The sequence below is a fragment of the Calypte anna genome, chromosome 4B (assembly GCF_003957555.1).
Source record: "Calypte anna isolate BGI_N300 chromosome 4B, bCalAnn1_v1.p, whole genome shotgun sequence".
In the NCBI taxonomy this organism is placed as follows: Eukaryota; Metazoa; Chordata; class Aves; order Apodiformes; family Trochilidae; genus Calypte; species Calypte anna.
In genome coordinates this window covers 13,223,595-13,240,856 of record NC_044249.1, presented here as the reverse complement: position 1 = coordinate 13,240,856, position 17,262 = coordinate 13,223,595, and the positions used below count along the sequence as shown (strand labels likewise).

At 39.7% G+C, this 17,262-nt stretch overlaps 1 protein-coding gene across 1 annotated transcript in view; it reads right to left on the bottom strand.

Annotated features, from left to right (window-relative positions):
* Window positions 1–17,262, bottom strand: part of SORCS2 (sortilin related VPS10 domain containing receptor 2) — a gene marked incomplete at its 5' end in the record, with an annotated part of 484,969 nt that overhangs the window by 168,299 nt on the left and 299,408 nt on the right. The window contains one exon of the mRNA XM_030450889.1: window positions 13,688–13,787. Coding sequence (XP_030306749.1) covers window positions 13,688–13,787 — 100 coding nt within the window. The remainder of the gene's footprint in view (window positions 1–13,687; window positions 13,788–17,262) is intronic.

Sequence of the window (17,262 nt, the reverse complement as noted above, 5' to 3'; positions counted from 1 at the left end):
CATTTATAAATGAAGATATAGAGAGTTTCCTGTCCTTTTCCTCTGGTAAGGACTAATTTTTGTGCATTCCATTTTATTCCCCAGTTCCCAAATGCAATTGTGCAAATGCTTAACCTTATGCACTGAACTGAAGTCAATGGCATCATCCATGTGCTTAATGCCAAAAACAAACAGTTTAAACTTTTGCTGAAGCAGAGCACAGAAATCAACCTGAAATTCAGGTTTTTGATCTTCAGTTTTGGTTAAACTCCAACTGATGCTGGACATAGCAGGCCAAGGGGACAGTTGGGGACTGTCCTTGGGACCCATCTTGGAGACACAGAATGACACAGCAGCAGAACACAGAACTAAGTATGGGATTTGTGCTCCTCTTCATTTCAAAGTCTTTAACTTCTCAAATCATATGCTAATGCAGTACTGTGTTTAGCTGTTTCAGTACTGATCCAGACATGTGAATGCACATTTTGCTCCGTATCTTTGCTGAAGCTGTTTGAATTGAGTTCAATTAAGTGGCATGAGGAGTAACAAAAATGAGTCACAGGTTCCTTGAGCTAAATTCTTATTGATTTTACAGGACACTCTCAAAAAGCTCAAAACCTAATTAAGACACGACATGCATGGATGCCATATAATCAGTAAATGTTTAATAACTGAACTCACAAAAATTTGTATAGCTCAACTTTACAGTTTAAATATATGAAAATACATACTTCAGTCTGTGTGTACACACTGTATGAAACTATGTGAAACAAACACAACTTTCTGAGGCAAAAAAACCAGCAATCCTTTCCAGAGGAGCTGATAGGAAGAGATACTGCCTAGCACCTGCTCATGATTCTTGGGATCATCCCTCTGGACTTCCAAGAGCCCCACGTCTTTCTAACTCAAACCTAGAGTAAGGATATGTCAGGTCTGAGAAGGCAATGGGTTAGGAGTGCTAAGTAAGAGCCTTTCACTAGCAGTTGTTACGAGACACAACACAGTGCAATGATTTATCACAAGGAACAGTGTAGAAGCAGGCTTTAAATACCCAAATATAAAGCAGGTTTACACAACTGGTGAGCTTAATATTCCAGAGCAACCAAAGATTTTGAAAACTAAATTTACCACCATTTCAAAATATTGTTTTCCAATAGACAGCCCAAAACTTTCAATCTTAGCACAAGCAAAAGATTACTGCATTTTCGTGCAAATATTGTTCATAATGATCTGAACACCACCAGCTCTTCTCCCCTTCTTCTACTGAAAAATCAGTTGTTTGCTGAGGAAAATCATGTGCAAGGATAACACTTGAATGTCTTTTAAGAAATGTGCATGGCATTTAGCTCTCCTAGAAAATATATGGATAAGGTGGACTGCTCCTTGTAAAGATTTATAAATCTGTTAGAGATTGTTGTCACTTTAGGCCTAAAACAATTTTACCAAGCTTAGAAGCTCAGGAATGCTTTTGTTTGAGCATAGAAATTTTTAAAACACTGCAGCTCTGCCACAAGCATCAACCCTCAAGTGGAAGCCCTTGGAGAGGTATTACCCTGAAAGCTATTTATCTTTTACTTCAATTTGCAAGTACACACCAACACAGAGAGCCATTAGAGAACAAGTGCTCTCTGGATGCTGAAAATCAATGGAGGAAAATTAAAAATCAACAAAGCTCTCACCTACAGCCCCGTAAATGAAATGGCCTGTGATCCAGTCAATCCTTCTTAAGAGGAGAGTAAAATAAATTCTTAATCAAGGAAGAGCTCTAATGACACTTATCATATTTGTATTGCATATCATACATCCCTAGATATATTCTCTGTCATAAGAACATAATCTGGTAATAAAGATACTTGTAGTACACAGAACAATTAAACTATTCTCAACACTTATGTTCTAGTGGCAGACAAAAGGTTATGATGTGTGAATTAAGAGACAGAAGTAAACATAGCAGAAGTTTTGTACAATATTTTGATAAAAGCTGTTACACTTAGATCCTGATTTACATGTTTTTTTAAAAAAGTATTATGCTAGTTACCAATCTCTGTAGGTTGGCTCACAAAGCAGCACTGGGGACAACAGAGTGCTGGTGATGCTCTTCCATGGAAAAGTCAGAAAAAGAAAAAAAGTAAAAACATTTTAAAAATTTGTCTGTGCTGTCGTACCTACCAGTCACTGACACCCATGATCAAGTCAAACCTCTGCTCATGAGAATGTGACCAAGTATCAATGTAAAGATGTCAACAGAATGCAATGTCACATGTACAAATCACTCCATTGTACAAATAACCCCATTACACTGACAAAAAAACAGGGCAACATCCATCAAGGCAATAATTAGTCATTTCAATGTAACAATTTCCCCACGATGCAATGGTATGGTAAAAATAAGGAGTTTTGTCCGACATGTATAATAATAATGAAATATTAAGTGAAATCTGTACTGATTGAGTTTTAGTGTGAAGGTGGTGAGACACTGGCACAGGTTGCCCAGGGAAGTTGTGGATGCCCCATCACTGGAAGTGTTCAAGGCCAGGTTGGATGGAGCTTGGAACAACCTGGTACTAGCAGGAAGTGTCCTTGTTCATGGTAGGGTTGTTGGGACTAAATGATCTTGAAGGTCCCTTCCAACCCAAATCATTCCACGATTCTATGAACTGTGAATGAGGGAAAGAGCAGTGTTTCCACTGCCAAGAAGACAGAAGTTAAAAGGATTTCCTTAAATCCTTCTTAATTTCCATTATAACTATTACTTTTGTGAGGAAAAATTAATTTTGATGTGAAAAATCATTAAAAATGAGATTACTCCCACCTAAGGCATTTCCTCCCACTTGCCTAGTACTGCTAAATTAATGCAAAGGATTTCAAAATTTTGAAATGTGTGAGGTCTCTTCAAATAGGCAACTGCATTGTGTTTACTGGATAGTATAATTATAATGCAGGGCTAGATTATTCCAAGCAAGGTAAGGTAACTAAGTTACCTTTTATAAGTAGCAGCTGAGGTAACTGGTTGTGACTCTGCTATTCCCAGTGGTAATCCTTATGGAAAGACTATAAATATTGCTTGCTCACCATTACAAGTGATGAACAAATATCGAGAACATACGGTATTCTGAAACAGTTGATAAGTAACCTCATTCACTTGAGAGGTCTGCATTTACTAAGAGTCTTTTGGATCAAGTAAACATATCCAGGATTACAAAGGCATCTGATGACATAGTTTTAGAAACCTGGAGTACTGACATGGGTCACCAACTCAACCCCACAAGGCACCATGGTTCCCGGTGCTGTCATCCCTTTGGCATGGAGAGCATTTAGTCTGGATCTTAGGCTCTTCACACAGAACTACTCCCTTTATATAAAGAAGATCATGAGGGGATTAAGAACACCACAGCAACCATTATCACAGTTTTTGTCTTTGGCCACCCCATCACCATGGTACCCCAGTGTGGACAGGATTCAGACCCTACAGCTTTCCAAAGGAAAGAAGTGAATTTACATGGAGAACTGAACAAGATAATGGCAGCACATTCCTTAGTCCAAAGGAAAGTAACCATACGTTATGAAAGCAGAGCACCATTTTGAGGTGATTCTGGACCTAAATTACCTATCAAGTTGGTACACAGTTTTGGTCCAGAATCACCTTAAGATAGTCCTCTTCTCAAAATGCAAAATTGCATCTGATAATGCAGTTTTATATCCAATATCCAACTCCCTCAGCTTCCACTGCTGCAGCCATAAGCAGTGTCTCTGCAAGGCTGCCCAGCAACACAGGATGAGCTGAACTGGGCTGGTCCTGGGCTGAGGGTGCTGGGAAAAGCCCCTTATAGGCCCATCTGCAACTGGAACGATGAGAGGAGAAAAAGAGAAGTGGAAAGAAAATAAGCTGGAAAGATGGACAGAAAGCCAGTTGCACCAGGGAAACACATTTTCAAAGCTTTCACACAAGGAAAAGAGAGGGGAGAGATGCTGTTCCCAGCAGACCCCCACTCCTGGGAACCAACTGCTTTGCCTAGAGCCATAATGAATAAAAGCAAACCAGGTCACAGTGATGGGAGACCTCCCCAGGTTATGACTGCAGTTCTTCCTATCCAGAAAAATCAATACTCAAAACACACGAAAGCCCAGATTGCATCACTGTACACTGTTCTACAACACCCCTAGATGAAAGGTCACCAAGCTGGAGTATTCCTGATTACTATATAATACACTACAACAGAGCTGAGTGAGCCCAAATTGGAGGTTTCCTACAGATTTTTGTGGTTACTTAAAAAATCAAAAAAAGCTGGAAACTCAGACCCTTCAGGGAAAAAGTACAATAACATCTTACTGTGCAGTGATCAACATATACTTACTGGATTGAAACTGGACTGAAAAATTATTGTGCAATCTTACAGTATACTTCACTTTTCTGTGACATGCTAAAAATGGCTACAGCCTTGAGAATAGACCTTTTCTGAGACTACTAGTCTTAGCCTATACCACAGTAGATGTCATTGACAGATTGCAACTGCTAATTATGAGTTTACCACTAAAAACTCTTCTCAAATTTCAGTCATTCATTCTGAAAATATTGACCATTCTGGCATTCTTCAAGAATCAGCTTTCTTATTTTTGACTACTGATAACATTTACGGTATTGCTAGACCTTCCACCAGTCTATAACCTCCCTTGAACTGGTAAAAATGTATTTGATTGAATTAATCTATTACTTTATTGAGGAGGAAAGTGTAGCTTTGTGCTTCAAGATGAAAGACTGGCTTAGATGTGTGGTGCATTATTAAATTTCTCTCATTTCTTTCCCAGGCAAGTCATTTACATCCTTCTGGTTTTCACATCTGTAAAAGGGAAATCCTAAAACCTCTTCAGAATTCCCAAAACTATAAACAGGAGACACCAAATCATCTAATACACATATAAAATTTTGAGATCTTATGGTAAAGCCCAGCAGAAATCCTGCATCCCTGAGGTCTACACAGCAAAGATGCAAAAAATGGAGGCTCAGATCTGCTGCTTCTGTGTTACAGCACCTTACAGAGCAGAAAAGTGTCCCTCAAACCTTCATTTAGAGCAAGAGAGAACTGCCTTTGCTGGAGCCCACAGAAAGAAAAAAACATTAGACAACAATTCTCATGGGTAGACTGAAGCCTTTAGCCAGAGTACCTTCCCCAGTAAGGTATTCCTGCCTGAACTGCATCACAAACTTTATCTAAAAGCACTTCAACCCAGAAAATGCTATCAAGTACACAATACTTAAATATACTAGTTCACAAGTATGGCTAAATGAAGCAAATGGGACATATATTAGACTTAAAGAAGAATAACTCTGGTGTACTAAATATCTCAAACTGATTTGAGATACTTGCTTATTCCCAGGGATCCCAGTTTGATTAAACTAACATCACAGCTTTTTATACAACCAGCAGTTGTCAATTTTTGGCACATACCTTTAAAATATAAACATTCCACAATGCCTCAGTGCTACCTGAGGTAGTTCCCTCACCAGACCTTTCCACCAGACCATCTTAGTGTCTTCTAGAAAAGAACAAGAGCATTTTGAAGCAAAATCTGAATGGTTGAAAACCAGTTCAATGTCCAGACTAATAATGTTTTTTAGAGGACTGAGAATAAGACTGTAAATCTTAACATTGTAGATTCAGCAATTGCAGCAGAAATTAATCCTGTTCCATTTGGGACAAGTGGCTTAATTTCCTCATTTATTTAAGAATAGAAGTATTAGCATAATTTTCAAATTATTATCTATGTCCTGAACCAGTCATGACTGATAAATGCTAAACAAGTTGAAAAATGGAAGAACATATTTAGGACAATTATTTGCAGCATGCTGCAAATCTTAAATTCCTGTTCAGAATTGCAGGGATGTGACACACAAAAAAAATACTTTATAAATATGCATTTCTTTTGAATCACAACAATCATAAAAATACTTAGCATGTATTTAGTGATCACAGGTGCTCTGCAGACTTCAATATTATTGTCTTAAGTTTATAAACAAGGAAACTAAGCCAGACCAATTCTGCACTTTTTGCAAAACCTCATAATCTGACCTCAAGGTAGACTGTCAAATCATGTCATGTTACAGTGGCTTTGCACAGGGCAATGGGAAGTCAGGTTTTAGGGAGATGCAGGTTTGCTCAAGGTCACACAAACTGAAGTCAGGGCCTCTGGATAACAGCTCTTTGATCAAATCATCCTGCCACCTCTGCTGAAGAGATTCATTTTATAAATTCTAGTTAGGGAGTTGTCAGCAGGTTTTTTTATTATCCAAAGAAAACTGACCATGGGCTACAGTCTTCAAACTAATATTTTTCTTTAGTAATTGTAACTACAAAAGAAAAAGGTTTAATTCAGTCCACAATCTATTTGTGAGGTGTAGGAAGGAGTAATGCTCAGAAATGGAAGACAGAAAAGCAGGAATACTGACAGTGTTGGAAAGAGACTGAGACAGAAAGAGTTGATGACAGGTTGCAAAAATCATTATGAAAAAAGAGGGAAGAGAGAAACACCAGTTAGACGCAAAGCACAGCAAGCTTGAAAAACAAAACAAATGAGGAATTATGTAGAATCCCTCCATTCAATATCATTCTTCTAGTATGAAGGGATGAGAGCAACCTAGTGTGTTACTCCCACAGATGTAAAAAATCAGTCTCTAGCACAAGCCTGGAAGTGGCCACTGCCAGGGAGACTTCAGAGATGCTCAGTTAAATGTAAGAGATTTCACTTGCCAGGAGTAAGAATCTTTCTCTGCCTGAAAGAAACAAATAGTGTGAAATGAAAGAAAAAAAAAATCCTCATTTATACTTGCATGAATTTTTGATTACTATATTCAAATGAATGAGAGGGATTAAAACATTTGTAACAGGTCCTGCCTTTTCTGTAGAAGTTTGCTGCTACAGCTGCTGGAGCTACTGGGAATCAGAGCTTAGTTTAGAAATATAAATATGTAAGCAAACTGTTACATTCATTCCTTCTCCTAGATGTAACAAAGATATTGGAATAAACAAAAATCACTGGAGCTACTAACTTTCACAGTAGTTTAGGAGTCCTGTACAAATATTTGTGCCATGGTAGCAATACTGCAGCAGCTGACTGAAGCAGCAGTTTCACTCGCAGCAGTGTAGGGGGGAGCAGCCACAGGGATTTTCAGGGAGGTGAACACAGTGCCAGCCCTGCAAAATGGCCCTGGCAGCAAACCCTCCTCATTTCCTCTGTGCTTTTATGCGAAACCCAGAGAGAAGAAAAGCCTGCTGCACCTCTGCTCCTGAGACAGCCAGAGGAGGCTGTGTGGTCATCATGAGCAGAGGGAAATCAAACAGCTGCAATGAGGAGCAGCAGAATTTGACATCATCAGTAGATTGGAAAATGCTAACAGAGCATGAAGCATGGAAGCTGGAACTTGTGCTGCCATTCCATCACTGGGGAAATGAGGAGGAAACACACAAGTCTCCAGAAGATGCAGAAGATTCATCAGCAAGCACATTGATTATGTTTCAAGCACACCACACCCTTACTTCTGGGATGCCTGGCAAATATGCTTAATGCATGTTGTCCTTGCAGACCGCCTAAACAGCTTTACTTAACTTTGTTCGAATACTGTTTAGAAGTTTTTGTATAGCTTCCTTAGCATTGTCCTACTGGTTAGTTGTTTCTGCAGTCAGTCTGTGTTATGATGGAAGAGTTTCCAATTTTCCCACTCCTGTAACACAGGAAACTTGGCACAAGCCTCTAGTTATGTTGTGATGCTCAGTAATTAGACAAAAGTAATCTCAACACACAGGATAATTGCAATAGACATAAATAATGTAAAGTAATCACAGGAAAGATTTCATTTTGTGCATGCCTGTTTTAGTAGAAACCTGACTCTGTTCTATAGACTTAACTGTAACCATTTCTCCCTAGCACACCAGGCAACCAATTAAATACTTACTAAGTACTGTAAGATGTTTGGTTTTAGTCCTTTACCATTTTCTCTTTACAATTAGCCTCTCTCTCTCTTTCTCATCTTTCCTTTAGCAAAGAGTCAATATCACTACTATATCCACATCTTTCTTCTTGGTTTTGTCTGCCACAGATTTCATGCAATCCTGAATCAGTAACTCTCTATTCACTCTTCATAAGGCCACCTTCTGCTTTAGACACTACCCCATACATTACAATTTGCCTCCTTTTTATATTTAATTCTTCAAGTCTACATTCCGTCAGAAAATCTTCTAGGATTATATTCTCATGGGAGTGGGTAGCCTTAAATAAACATGTGAATGATCCTTATATCTATTCCTTAGAAGACAGTTGTAGTTTTAGCCAGGACACAATAAATTCTCTGCCATGCTGGAGAAAAGCCTAGTTCTCACTCATGTCTAGACAACTACTTCAGACAATTTTGGTTGATTAGTTGATTTTGGCTTTCCTCCTAGTTGTTAGCTCAAGTAGAGAAGGAATTAGGAAGTACTTCAAGGTCAATGAGTCCATGAGCAGGCCGGACATGATTTGCCTTGTGTCCTGCACAGCAAACCTACTATCACCACCACACTTAGATTTTTCTCTGGTGTATGGCTCAAATTTAGATTTGGGCCTACATATAAGGAGCTTCATTTTAAATTGAAGAGCTTTGAAATTACAGCCAGGTCTAAATTTTGCAAAATTGACCTTATTTGCAGATATTCCAAATCAAAATCCTGGATCTTGAAATGATTCTGGTGTAGAACAGTCTGCTGTCCTGTTTAGGGCTCCTCTCTGCCCAGCCACCCATCCAGCAGCACACATTGCCCAAGCTGCTGAGGGCAGCTTGAGACCTGCTTTCTGCCATATGCCCTTGATTGATTAGTCCTGTTTCTCCAAGCAATGACCCCTGCTCATCATAATAGGACATAAAACCTTGCTGAAAATACAACGTTTGGATTCCTTCTCTTCCCAGAGCTACAGGAAGGGAAATAGATGTCTCTCAAGTGCAAAATCATACACACAATGGACTCACTTGCTTACTTGCTCACAGGTATTTTCCATTTTCACATAAATCTTTTTTATGTTGTACTCCTACCATTGAGTCTTTTTATTTTTGGGTTCACTACAGTAAACCTAATTTAACATTATGTATTTTTTGGTGGTTGTTGGTCTGCTTTTATGATTAATGAGGTTTATACAGGAAATTAATAAAAAGAACAAAAGAATCTATTATAAGCATGCCATAAAGGCAGGACTATTTTTCCTTAGAATAATTCCTGAGCACATAAGAATGTGAAAGTTGCACGAGGCTACAAAATCACTGCATGAGATCAAGATCAAAAACTTCAGCTGAGATCTTGACACTGTTCATCAAATATATTATAGGATAGAATGAGAATGTTTGCTCAGATGTGCACCCATTTAGCCCACACACTCTCTACTTTGATGAGTAATTATCCTACATACCACGGTAATCTTACACACTAATCATGGCAGTTGACTGCTCATTTATATTGTTAGCCATGTTTGTTGGTTTGGGGGTTTTTGTGCATTGCTTTTGGGTTTGTTGGTTTGTTTGTTTTGTTTCCAAATGAGGTGCAGGCTTTGACAACAGGCTTCTCCAGATGCTAGACTATAAAGCATAAGTTAAAGGGAGCAGAACTGAACACTGCTTATAGAAAGAACGCATCATGGTAGACAGAGGATGCATCACAATATACAGACTTATTCTGCAACATCAAAGTGAAGCCTTCCTGAAGTAACTACTTGGGTTATGGAAAGGAATACTCCACAGCTGACAAGTTCTGCCAATAAAAGTGTAAGATAATTCTGCTTTGTATGTTTGCAGATGTTCTGGAATGGTCTCTAGGAAAACTGATACTTGAGTAGAATTGCTCCTTAAAAGTAAATACAGTCATATTGTGTTTCGAAAGCTTCCACTAACAATTGTTTTGCTCTGAAAGACAAACGCCAAAATGCTGTAAGGCTGCATTTACCTGTAAGGGCTTACAAACATTGCTCAACTCAGTTGTACCTTGGGAAATGCATTTATAGCTGTGGCAAATATCCTTTCGCAATCAGATGTAATTTACTATTTTAAAGTATTAGGAGTTAAAATATTGCACAGTATAGCCTATATCGTTATTACTATCTTAAGTGTTCTGCATGGTTCGTAAAGCAAGAATACTCATTTGTCATCTTGCCTTTTAGTTTGGAAAAATGTGTAGCTCTCGGTCATTGTGACAGCTGGGAAATATAAGTGTTCAACCCATTTAACTAATAAGTCAGGCTACACACAATCAACATTTATTTTCCTTAGTATGGAAAGACTGAATATATACTGCTTAGCTGCTTCTTTTCCAGAAACCTATGAACAAAAGGAAGGAAGCATCAGTTGCATTAGTACCAATGAAACTCAAACTATGCACTGACTGGAGAAAACTCAGTGTGTTCATACAACTCCTCCCCAGAAACATTGTATGAGCAGAATTAAAACAAATATGTAATTTCTACATCCAACATCATATATGCCCTGTAAAAAGATGTTTTGTTGATAATTTAGCTTAGTGAAGCTGAATATTGTTGATTTTGGTCTTCTATAGAAAGACAGAATTTTCTTTGTTTAGTTGACTCCACAGTGACACTATGGAAAGTATAATTTCACGCTCTATGAATTATGTGCATCACACCTAAATCAGTCACAGTTACAGCACTGTTTGTGAAAACAGTGGGTACAGATCAAGTTATTTTACCCACATGGTACATTATAGGATGCCTGCCCTACTTGATGCTATCAGTTAGAATAATGACTGAAAAGGAAATAGTTACATAACTTCTGTAGATTAAAGTGCAGGAACATCCCTTATCTATGCACAACACTTCAGGACCTGTGTAGGATGAGGTTATTTTATGTGATAGATCAACAAAAAAATGATTCAAATGGAGAACTGCACATCAGAGCTTACTTAGAGAACTCACCTTCATTACCCTACAACTTTCCAGAACCATGACAGAAGTTGTTTTTGATGTCTTTTGGTTCCTTTTGGTGTCAAAACACAAAGCAAGTATTAACGCATCCTTACAAAGCCTGAGCAGTAATTACAGTGTTACCTTTCTTGTTAACCTGTTACATTTAGGCTGTGCTTGCATGGCCTTTCATAGCTAGGTGCAAATCTCTTCTGCTTGCACTGCTGCCTGACTGCAGTTCAGATCTGAATCACAAAAAATACAGCCACAGTGCACACATCCATCCCGTGACTTCACCAGCAAGGCCCATCAAGAGAATGAACAAAGCCCTCTAAAGCTCTGCCCTCAGTGGTCTGCCATAATTTCTTGTCAAAACTGGGTTCCACAGCCTGAGACCTGCGTTAACTGCAGCAATACCATTTCTGCATCCAAGTTCTGGTGTATTCAGTCAGAAAAAAGACCCAGACTGAGTGAATTGACTTCCGTCATCAAAAGACTGTATAGAAGTGACCTTCTGTAGGGTTTTCATCTCTTAGACCCATGAACAGAACTCAATGCAACTTGCTCATAGCAGGGTAAGAGTGAATAGGAATGCCACCCCTTTGCATTGATTTAGTAGATTTTATAAATGCATTCCAATGGATAATTCAAAATCCTCATCAGTCCTGTAGTTTACCTTGTATTTTTACTCCTTTTTTTTTTTTTAACAGTCTCTTTTCCATGGAACAGTACATAAAGAGGATACTGTTGTACCCCTTGCACCTGCTAATGCACTTCTTTATGAAGAGCTTTATAATTCTGTGATCTGTAGCATCAGGAAAGGGTGAAACCCTGAGACATTTGCTCAGCTCAGAAAAGGGAGACAAAGCTCTAAATGTTCTTCTGTCCCACCTCACTGAGAATGGGCTGAAACGGATAGATGGGGAGACATTTTCTTCCAGCTTTCTAAATAACTTTTGTGAAACCAGCTAGTAGTCTAAACTAGCATCCTAATCAAAGTTCTAACACCAGAAAAGTTGCCATTACAATTGAAAAAGTTCTTATGACACTAAGACTTTCCTCTTGCCTGCCAAGTGGCACACAAACAACTTCAAGACCAGATTGATGATGTTGGCTGGAGAATTTAATTCCAATGATTACACTTTTTTTGCATTATGTAAGTTTGTATGGATGCCTACATATGTCTCCCTCTGACATCACTGATGGGCTCTGGAAATCCTTTCTGCTCTGTTGCTTTTATTGTTTGCATACTATTGAACACCTTTGTAGGAGCAAAATTCAAATATAGTGTATTTAATGACTACCCAAATGGGATTTCTTTAATATATGGATTCCAATATGGTATTAGTTTACTAAGCAGGTTTTCTATCCCTATGAACTTCAAATTGCCTTGGGCAGCAAAAAGATTTTTCTAAGACAGTATTAACAAGAGATTCTTGGTGAACATTGGGGTGTCCTTCAGGCTTGAAATTCAGCATGGATCTGATCTTACCACTGTTTGTTCTGCCAGACAATGGGCACAAGAACATTCAACGATGTGACCTGCCCCCCACTACCCTCATGTTTGTCCAAACTTTTATACTGTAGCTATATGAGCTGGGAATAATCCTTCACAGAGCTCTCATCCATCTCATACTTTTAGCCTTTATTCTAGAAACCAAGTTGGTTAAAGATTTTTTTTATCACTGTTTTGAACTTTAGTTTACCAGTAGATCTTTTCTCTGAGCCACGCATTCTGCAGAAACTTTAAGCTTGGTAGTAGCTCCACTTCAAGAAACAAAAAAAACATTTCTGACTTTGCAGTATATTAAAAATATATTACCAAGCTCAGGCAGAGCATAGGTTGCACACAAAAAATTCCTGTGACAATTGAAAGAGAGATAAAACATGTACTTAATCATTTAGTAGCCTTGCCAAGTTCCACTGATTTTTGATTAAGCAGAACAGGCAGATGAACACAACTAACATTGTCCTTCCAATCAGTGGCCTCTGCATTGAATCAATGCATCTGTATTAGACTAGAGTTAAAAGACCCTTATCAAGAGAAAATTCTAATTTCATGAAAGACCTACTGTGCTTGTGTTATTCACAATGTATTTAACAATTTTTGCTGTTTAAATCACAGGCATTTTACAGACATAGAGGGGTTGTTAGTGTTGTAGTTTTTTTCCTCATAATTGCTCTTCCTGTTGCTTTTAATATAACATTCATTGTAAATACACTCAATGGGTTGATTTCATTCTCACTTATAAAGTCCACTTAATCTTCCTAGGATCCATGAAAAGCTTTTTAGTTTGGTAGTGATGCAGGAACATTTTTAAAGAAAGTTTCAAGGAGAGGGTTTTTTTTATTTTTAATTAAGGTTTTACACAAGATAAACATCATTCTCAGTGACAGCCTACCCAATCCCTATGCCTTATACTAGGGGACATGCAAAACACTTCGAAATTGTGCATAAAGGATGAAGAGGTTGGATGTTAGTCCCAGAATTTGTGTGGGTGTGTGAAAACCTACAACAGTTCATTTTTCCCATGGAAAACTTTACAGAAGCTCAATTGCTAGCAGTCAATGGCCTCAGAAGTTTTCGGAGTCCAAAGTGTTTTTTTCCTTTCTATATTATTAGGGAAAATTAATATCGCACTTCTATAAATCACAACTGCACCTAAGGTGACCTGTAACTGTGAAAACCACTTCCTTGTATTTTGAAAACCTGTAAAACACACTTCACAGAGTTGCAGAGTCTCTGCTGCACTATGAAGATCAATTTTTTGCCACATACCTTCTTTTTGTTGGTGGGACAAATGTAGAAATTGTCAATAACAGTGGCAATCCCAGGCTGTAGATTCAACTTTGTGTATAACGTCCCAAAATCTGAGGACCTGAAAGAAATCAAACATCTGTAAGTGCTCTCTTCTAAAGGCTTCATCATTGAAACTCTGCTAAGAACCCCCACTTTGTAGCACTAGCTATCCATTTGCCATGCTTCTCTGCCATCCTTTCATTCTTTTCAGCACTCATTAGCTACTAAAAGAAACCTGCCACTAAGAATATTTTTCTAGGTTTGAAAAAGCTACCTCTGTCTGTATTTTGCAGTTCTGTGTCATCCTGATGCCATGACAGAAAAAAAAGCTAAGCAGAGCAAAGGCTCCTCTCATCAGCAAGTATGAACAGCACCTCCTCAGCTATGAAGGAAGGATTGTTGAGCCTGGTGTTGCATAACACAACAATTTCACCTGAGCTGTGGAGGACTCACAGTGAACTTCTACCAGAATTTATACTTGATATAGGTATCCATACACTCCTCTGTAGTGAAATGAGGCAATCAGGTGCCACTAATTCCCAGGAAGTGGCATGAGCTTGTGTTAAGCCCACCTGTGCCTAATTAGGGTGGGCCCCCACTGCACATGAACAGGATTAGGGGGCCAATAAATTCACGAGAGCTCATTGCCGTCAGGTTGAGGCTTCTGAGGAGTCTCAAGCCCATGGCCTACAGCATTGCTCAGGTTGTCTTGTTACTGTGTGCTAGCTGGCTGCACCACTCAAGCCTCACCCTGACGGCTTTATTGGCCCCCTAATCCTGCTCATGTGCAGTGGGGGCCCACCCTAATTAGGCACAGGTGGGCTTAACACAAGCTCATGCCACTCCCTGGGAATTAGTGGCACCTGGTTGCCTCATTTCACTACACTCCTCCACACTTTTTCAGAGGATTACTGAATTTTGACTATATAAAAACAAAGTCAATACTTGGTAATCAGTGTGACATATACAGAAATCTACGAGAATTTCAAATCTGAGCACCCTACAGAAATTTTCATACTCCTGAAAAATGTACAGGGATAAAATGGCATTTGTGCTATGTACCTCTGTCAGCAATGTCTAGTATAAGAAGAATGCACAAGTTAAATTTTAGTATAGGAAAATGATAGCTACAGAAACTCAAAGTTGCATCCAAAATTAAATCGCTTTGCATGAAGCCTCATTTGTTCTATAGAGGATCAAACTGCACCATATGGTCTCTCCATATTTACAGTTTCTCCTTTCTCATTTGGAAAGGGACTCAAATTAAGGTACCTGTCCCCTTGTCACCAAGAAGTCCTCCCTAGTACAGACAGCTGGTGGGAGTGCATTTTATGTGCCCTTTTCAGCACTGGAGTAACAATCTTCTTTAAGAAATGGAGCTGAAAGTGCTCTACTCAATACTTCTGTGCTATTCAGACAAGTAGGAACCTGCAAAGCTCTCCTGTCCAATAGAATCACAATGAGATCTGTGCCCCAGTGTGACACGGAGGACTGTACAGTGATTTCTGCCCCACAGCCCCATTCTACCATGCTCAGTGCTCCCCAGTGGGTTCTGTTGTCTCTCCAGACACAGGGAACTCACTGCTGAAATCTGTAGGTACACGACTGAGTACAGAGAGAAAAGTGAGAAATCAAATCCTTGTCTCAGTGTGTACATCTTTACAGGTAGACTACAGCCTGAGGTCCCTCCAAACAATGTAAAGAACAGTCCTTAAAGGGCTGGTGTCTGCAGGAGGCTGCCATGAGCACTGAGTGCCCATCCTTGACCTGACCATGTCCCAGTTCTGAAGAGGGTGTCACTTAAATCAGAGGACACGTAGCATCCAGTTGGCAGCCGGTCACTAGTGGTGTCCCCCAGGGATCAGTGTTGGGCCCAGTTCTGTTCAATATCTTCATTGATGATTTAGATGATGGGATTGAGTCCATCATCAGCAATTTTGCAGACGACACTAAGCTGGGGGGAGTGTCGATCAGCTGGAAGGCAGGAGGGCTCTACAGAGGGACCTGGACAGACTGGAGAGTTGGGCTGATTCCAATGGGATGAGGTTTAACACAGACAAGTGCCGGGTCCTGCACTTTGGCCACAACAACCCCATGCAGCGCTACAGGCTGGGGACAGAGTGGCTAGAGAGCAGCCAGGCAGAAAGGGACCTGGGAGTCTGGATTGACAGGAAGCTGAACATGAGCCAGCAGTGTGCCCAGGTGGCCAAGAAGGCCAATGGCATCCTGGCCTGTATCAGGAACAGCGTCGCCAGCAGGTCCAAGGAAGTGATTCTGCCCCTGTACTCAGCTCTGGTGAGGCCACACCTCGAGTACTGTGTCCAGTTCTGGGCCCCTCAGTTCAGGAAGGATATCGAGGTCCTGGAGCAGGTCCAAAGGAGGGCAACCAGGCTGGTGAAGGGACTTGAGCACAGACCCTATGAGGAGAGGCTGAGGGAGCTGGGGCTGTTCAGCCTAAAGAAGAGGCGGCTCAGGGGAGACCTCATCGCTCTCTACAACTACCTGAAAGGAGGGTGTAACCAGGTAGGGGTTGTGCTCTTTTGACAAATCACTTTCAACAAGCAAGAGGGCATGGTCTTAAGTTGTACCAGGGGAAGTTTAGGTTAGATATTAGAAAGAATTTCTTTACGGAGAGAGTGATCAAGCATTGGAATGGGCTGCCCAGGGAAGTAGTGGATTCTCCGTCCCTGGAGATATTTAAAAAGAGACTGGATGTGGCACTCAGTGCCATAGTCTAGCAACCACAATGGTGGTTCAAGGGTTGGACTCAATGATCTATGAGGTCCCTTCCAACCCAGCCAATTCTATGATTCTATGATAAAGTCTGACACAATTGCTTTGCTTTAACACTCCCAGCTTTTCATGTGATACAAGAATTCTGACTTCTGCTCATGGAGCACGATTCTTTGGCATCACTGAGCATACCAGACACAGAATGAGATGCCTGGAGCAGTTCCCAAGTGGGCACCAAGTACAGAGGGTTCATATTTACCTTGCTTTTCTTCCCTCTCTATGAGTCAAAAAATGACTGGCCATAAGCCTATGATATGCAGACCAAACTCACAGCCAGAAGTTGAGAGGTTATCTATTTTATAGACATATATATTTACTTTATAGACATCTGAATGGATTTGATCCAGGTTCCTTTCCCCCATAACATTGCTTTGCCTGCAGATACACAGCAATGCACTACAGAAGTTAACGGAATCATGATAATTCAGTTTTGACAAATAATAATGTAGAACTCAAATACATAAAATTTCACTGCACTGGGTATTAAAGCTAATTAAAATTCTAAGGGGAATATGATAGAAAGTGCTAAACCTAATTTTCCAGAGGTGTTTGACAGAAAAGAAATTAAAGCAAAGACTAAACTTCGGACTTCAGCCAGATGTACTGAAATCATGCAGAACAAGTACGTGTGATGGAAACAGAACCTACTGTATTCTCTTTAAGGAAAGTATGCAAGCCAGGTCAGTGGCTTGCCCAGTAGTAACATCCTTAAATAATTCTCTAAATCTTGAAGATGATCCAATTTACTTTGAAGAGACAGT